The sequence below is a fragment of the Blennius ocellaris genome (genome assembly GCF_963422515.1).
Source record: "Blennius ocellaris genome assembly, contig: SCAFFOLD_175, whole genome shotgun sequence".
Lineage (NCBI taxonomy): Eukaryota > Metazoa > Chordata > Actinopteri > Blenniiformes > Blenniidae > Blennius > Blennius ocellaris.
Genome location: NW_027662254.1, coordinates 51,136 through 57,500, shown reverse-complemented (window position 1 = coordinate 57,500; position 6,365 = coordinate 51,136). Strand labels below are relative to the sequence as shown.

At 52.9% G+C, this 6,365-nt stretch overlaps 1 protein-coding gene across 1 annotated transcript; it reads right to left on the bottom strand.

Annotated features, from left to right (window-relative positions):
• Window positions 1-65: 65 nt before the first annotated feature.
• Window positions 66-6,365, bottom strand: LOC308147969 (12-(S)-hydroxy-5,8,10,14-eicosatetraenoic acid receptor-like). Its single transcript, XM_080521364.1, is given in 6 exon segments — window positions 66-228; window positions 230-265; window positions 267-416; window positions 418-510; window positions 512-643; window positions 5,441-6,365. Coding segments are annotated over 6 exon segments (1,011 nt in total). The 5' UTR covers window positions 5,990-6,365; the 3' UTR covers window positions 66-177.

The window sequence follows — 6,365 nt, the reverse complement described above, 5'->3', positions numbered from 1 at the left end:
AGACGGAGAGAGAGAGAGAGAGAGAGAGAGAGAGAGAGAGAGAGAGAGAGAGAGAGAGAGAGGTCTGCATTCGTAAGCAAGTTGAACAAAACGGATTTGAAGAGTCAAGATTCGAGGAAGGGTCACTTTAAATGTGCCGAGTCATGCTTGGCCCCGGGAGGGTCACGGGGACGTCCCTCAGATGACGGCGTTGCGCGTCGCCGGCTGCGTGTTCCCGGTGGAGCTGTCCGAGCGGCGGCGCCTTGCCCCGGGACAGGAAGGGGAAAGTAGTTGGACACGTAGAGTCCCTTGAACTTGGTGCTGCAGAAGCAGTAGACCAGCGGGTCCAGCAGGCAGTCCACGTAGGACAGGACCATCAGGCCGTCGAAGGCCACCGCCGCCTTGTCCTGGCTGCGCTCGCTCAGCTCCTGCACCCGCAACCACCAGCAGCACCACCCGGGCCACGGTGCAGGGCAGGAAGCACAGGGAGAACACCACCATGACGGCGGTGACCAGCAGGACGGCGCGGCGGCAGCCTTGCCCGGTCGCCCACGCTCTTCTGCTGCAGACGCTTCACGATGTGGACCGTGCAGTAGACCAGGACCACGAAGGGGACGAGGATCTGCGTGAAGAAGACCGCCTCCCGCATGCTGTCCACCACCGTCCTGCAAGACACGCACACCGCCGGCCACATGTCACTGGACATTTATGTCGAGGGAAAACTGCAGAGTCATGGTGTCCAGAACACCGTGACTCAGCAGTTTTCACATGTTACTGGACATTTATGTCGAGGGAAAACTGCAGAGTCACGGTGTCCAGAACACCGTGACTCAGCAGTTTTCACATGTTACTGGACATTTATGTCGAGGGAAAACTGCAGAGTCACGGTGTCCAGAACGCCATGACTCAGCAGTTCACACAAGACATTTCTGTGGAGTCAAAACTGCCGAGTCATGGCATCTAGAACACTGTGACTCAGCAGTTTTCACATGTTACTGGACATTTATGTCGAGGGAAAACTGCAGAGTCACGGTGTCCCAGAACGCCATGACTCAGCAGTTCACACAGACATTTCTGTGGAGTCAAAACTGCCGAGTCATGGCATCTAGAACACTGTGACTCGGCAGTTTTCACACGTCACTGGACATTTATGTCGAGGGAAAACTGCAGAGTCATAGTATCCAGTACACCATGACTGCAGTTTTCCCTCGACATAAATGTCCAAAAACATGGGAAAACTGCTGAGTCATGGTGTTCTGGGCCACCATGACTCTGCAGCTTTCCCCTCGACATAAATGACCGGTGACGTATGAAAACTGCTGAGTCATGGTGTCCAGAACACCATGACTCAGCAGTTTTTCACATGTTATTGGACATTTATGTCGAGGGAAAACTGCAGAGTTCATGGTGTCCAGAACGCCATGACTCAGCAGTTCACACAGACATTTCTGTGGAGTCAAAACTGCCGAGTCATGGCATCTAGAACACTGTGACTCGGCAGTTTTCACACGTCACTGGACATTTATGTCGAGGGAAAACTTGCAGAGTCATAGTATCCAGTACACCATGACTGCAGTTTTCCCTCGACATAAATGTCCAATAACATGTGAAAACTGCTGAGTCATGGTGTTCTGGGCACCATGACTCTGCAAGCTTTCCCTCGACATAAATGACCGGTGACGTGTGAAAACTGCTGAGTCATGGTGTCCCAGAACACCATGACTGAGAGTTTGACTCAGCAGTTCACGCATCAGACATTTCCTGTGGAGTCAAAACTGCCGAGTCATGGTGTCCAGAACACCATGACTCAGCAGTTTTCACATCACGGGACATTTCTGTACAATGTAAAGTGCCGAGTCATGGTGTCCAGAACACCATGACTCAGCAGTTCACAGGTCACTGGACATTTATGTCAAGGGGAAAACTGCAGAGTCATGGTGTCCCCAAGAACACCATGACTCAGCGGGGACGGGACGAGACGGAAGGGACAGGGGGGCGGGGGCAGAGGACGGGAGATGGGGGGGACAGAGGGACGGAGGGACGGAGGGACACGGGGCGGGGGGCAGAGGGTGGGGGGATGGGAGGGACAGAGAGACGGGGGGACGGAGGGACAGAGAGACGGGGGGGACGGAGGGACAGAGAGACAGGGGGACGGAGGGACAGAGAGACGGGGGGACGGAGGGACAGAGAGACGGGGGGACGGAGGGGACAGAGAGACAGGGGGACGGAGGGACAGAGAGACGGGGGGACGGAGGGACAGAGAGACGGGGGGACAGGGGGCAGTTGTACTCTGCAGAGCTTCACGTTCCCTCCAGAACAAACACAGTTTGCAGCCCGGCGAGGCGGAGCCTCAATCAAAACCGTCCTTGTTCCTCCAGGAGGACATTCTGCAGCCAGGAGTGAAAAACTGAGCAAATAAACCAGACTGACCCGTTTCAGGTCCACCAGGACCACCAGGACCACCAGGGCCCATCTGGTCCTCTCTGGTCCTCTCTGGTCTTGACCTGACACTCTATGCTGAAGCAGAGGTCTCCGGCCCCCGTCCTCCAGGTTTTAGTCTGTCCCTGCTGCAGACCTGATCCAGTGATGATGTCATCACCAAGGTCGTTAAAAAGACCAATAACGAGCCCCTCATTGTGATCAGGTGGGCGGAGCTAAACCCTGCGGGACGCCGGCCCCCCAGGACTGAGGACGGACCCTGCAGGACGCCGGCCCCCCAGGACTGAGGACGGACGCCCCTGTAGTCAATGCTAGTTGCTAAATTCTAGCTATTGGATGCTACATGCTAAGTAGCAGATGCTAAACTCTTGATGCTAAATGTTAGATCCTAGATGCTAAATGCTAGAAACACAATGCTAGATGCTAAATGCTGGATGCTACAGTACAGTACAGTACAGTACAGTACAGTACAGTAGAGTACAGTACAGTAGAGTAGGCTAGAGTAGAGTACAGTAGAGCAGAGTAGAGTAGAGTAGAGTAGGGAAGACTAGAGTAGAGTAGAGTAGAGTAGGCTAGAGTAGGCTAGAGTAGAGTAGAGTAGGCTAGAGTAGGCTAGAGTAGAGTAGAGTAGAGTAGAGTAGGCTAGAGTAGGCTAGAGTAGAGTAGAGTAGGCTAGAGTAGGCTAGAGTAGAGTAGAGTAGAGTAGAGTAGGCTAGAGTAGAGTAGAGTAGACTAGAGTAGAGTAGGCTAGAGTAGAGTAGAGTAGAGTAGAGTAGAGTAGGCTAGAGTAGAGTAGAGTAGAGTAGAGTAGGCTAGAGTAGAGTAGAGTAGAGTAGAGTAGAGTAGGCTAGAGTAGAGTAGAGTAGAGTAGAGTAGAGTAGAGTAGAGTAGAGTAGGCTAGAGTAGAGTAGAGTAGAGTAGAGTAGGCTAGAGTAGAGTAGAGTAGAGTAGAGTAGGCTAGAGTAGAGTAGAGTAGAGTAGAGTAGAGTAGAGTAGAGTAGAGTAGAGTAGGCTAGAGTAGAGTAGAGTAGGCTAGAGTAGAGTAGAGTAGAGTAGAGTAGAGTAGAGTAGGCTAGAGTAGAGTAGAGTAGAGTAGAGTAGAGTAGAGTAGGCTAGAGTAGAGTAGAGTAGAGTAGAGTAGAGTAGGCTAGAGTAGAGTAGAGTAGAGTAGAGTAGAGTAGAGTAGAGTAGAGTAGAGTAGAGTAGAGTAGGCTAGAGTAGAGTAGAGTAGAGTAGAGTAGAGTAGAGTAGGCTAGAGTAGAGTAGAGTAGAGTAGAGTAGGCTAGAGTAGAGTAGAGTAGAGTAGAGTAGAGTAGAGTAGGGTAGAGTAGGGTAGGGTAGAGTACAGTAGAGTAGGGTAGAGTAGAGTAGGGTAGGGTAGAGTAGAGTAGGGTAGAGTACAGTAGAGTAGGGTAGAGTAGGGTAGAGTAGAGTAGAGTAGAGTAGAGTAGAGTAGAGTAGAGTAGAGTAGGGTAGGGTAGAGTAGAGTAGAGTAGAGTAGAGTAGAGTAGAGTAGAGTAGAGTAGAGTAGAGTAGGGTAGGGTAGAGTAGAGTAGAGTAGAGTAGAGTAGAGTAGAGTAGAGTAGAGTAGAGTAGGCTAGACTAGAGTAGAGTAGAGTAGAGTAGAGTAGAGTAGAGTAGAGTAGAGTAGAGTAGGGTAGAGTAGGGTAGAGTAGAGTAGAGTAGAGTAGAGTAGAGTAGAGTAGAGTAGGCTAGACTAGAGTAGAGTAGAGTAGAGTAGAGTAGAGTAGAGTAGAGTAGAGTAGAGTAGGGTAGAGTAGGGTAGAGTAGAGTAGAGTAGAGTAGAGTAGGGTAGAGTAGAGTAGAGTAGAGTAGGGTAGAGCCGGTCTTGACCGACACCAGCAGCAGAACGAGGGTCGTTATCAGTGACGACTGATAAAGTCTCACTTCTATTTTTAGGGTTTTTGTTTCAGCGTCTCGCTACGACTCTGATCCAGACCAGAACCTAACCTTCACTAGTAGAACCCGGTACCTTCAGAAGTAGAACCTGAGACCCTTGGATCCCTCAGAATCAGAACCTCAGACCCTCGGTACCTTCAGAAGTAGAACCTCAGACTCTCTGTACCTTCAGAATCAGAACCTCAGGCCGTCAGAACCCTCAGAAGTAGAACCTCAGACCCTCAGAAGTAGAACCTCAGACTCTCTGTACCTTCAGAATCAGAACCTCAGACCGTCAGAACCCTCAGAATAAGAACCTCAGACCCCCTCAGAATCAGAACCTCAGACCGTCAGAACCCTCAGAAGTAGAACCTCAGACCGTCTGTACCCTCAGAAGTAGAACCTCAGACCCTCTGTACCCTCAAAATCAGAACCTCAGACCCTCTGTACCTTCAGAATCAGAACGTCAGACCCTCTGTACCCTCAGAATCAGAACCTCAGACTGTGGGAACCCTCAGAAGTAGACCCTCAGACTGTGGGAACCCTCAGAAGGAGAACCTCAGACCCTCAGAACCAGAACCTCAGACCGTGGGAACCCTCAGAAGTAGAACCTCAGACCCTCAGAAGTAGACCCTCAGACTGTGGGAACCCTCAGAATCAGACCCTCAGACCCTCAGAAGTAGAACCTCAGACCCTCAGAAGTAGACCCTCAGACCGTGGGAACCCTCAGAATCAGACCCTCAGACCCTGGGAACCCTCAGAAGGAGACCCTCAGACCATGGGAACCCTCAGAATCAGACCCTCAGACCCTGGGAACCCTCAGAAGGAGACCCTCAGACCCTGGGAACCCTCAGAAGGAGACCCTCAGACCATGGGAACCCTCAGAATCAGACCCTCAGACCCTGGGAACCCTCAGAAGGAGACCCTCAGACCATGGGAACCCTCAGAATCAGACCCTCAGACCATGGGAACCCTCAGAAGGAGACCCTCAGACCGTGGGAACCCTCAGAAGGAGACCCTCAGACCGTGGGAACCCTCAGAAGGAGACCCTCAGACCGTGGGAACCCTCAGAAGGAGACCCTCAGACCGTGGGAACCCTCCGCAGCAGACCGTCTGCGGGTACCTTGATGAGCGTGTCGTCCTTGGCGTCGCTCTTGTGGCTGTTGCAGCAGTCGAAGTTCTTGAGCATGGTGGGCACGGTGAGCGGCAGCAGCAGCAGCCAGATGAGGATGGAGATGTGCGGCGACTTCTTGAGCGCCTTCAGCAGGTTCTTCCTCCCCGGGTGAACCACGTTGAAGTAGCGGTCGATGGAGGTGACGGTGAGGAAGGCGATGCTGGCGCCGCGGTTCAGGAACAGCATGAAGAGCATGGCCTTGCACACCACCTCGTTGCCGCTGCGCCGCTCGCCCCGGATGAAGTTGTGGGCCTTGATGGGGAGGCAGAACAGCAGCAGGATGTCGGCCAGAACCAGGTTGAAGAGGAACACGTTGTTGGAGTTGGACTTCCAGAACTTCAGCTTGAAGACGAAGAGGTGCAGCACCGAGGCGTTGAGCGGCAGCGCCAGGATGAAGATCACGATCATCACCGCCGCGTAGAACTTGTACAGAGCCTTGTGCGTGGCCTCGCAGTCCTCGATCAGCTGGTAGACCGAGGAACCGCTGACGTTCGCCATGTCGGGGGAGGAGCGGTTCCACCGGCAGGAGGAGAGAACGGTGGGAACCTGGAGGGAACCTGGAGGAGGAACCAGGAGGGAACCTGGAGGGAACCAGGAGGAACCAGGGTCGAACCAGGAGGAACAAGGGGGAACCTGGAGGGAACCTGGAGGGACCTGGAGGAAGAAAGAGGAGGAACCAAAGCCGTTCCCCAGAGAAGACGAAGGAACCCTCCAGAGATCACGTCTCTCACACAAACACAGAAAGAATCCAGTCAGACCAGTTCCTCTCCTCTCGTCTCCTCCTCCTTCACCTCCTCCTTCACCTCCTTCTGCTCCTCGTTCTCCTCCTTCTGCTCCTCGTTCTCCTCCTTCTGCTCCTCGTTCTCCTCCAGAG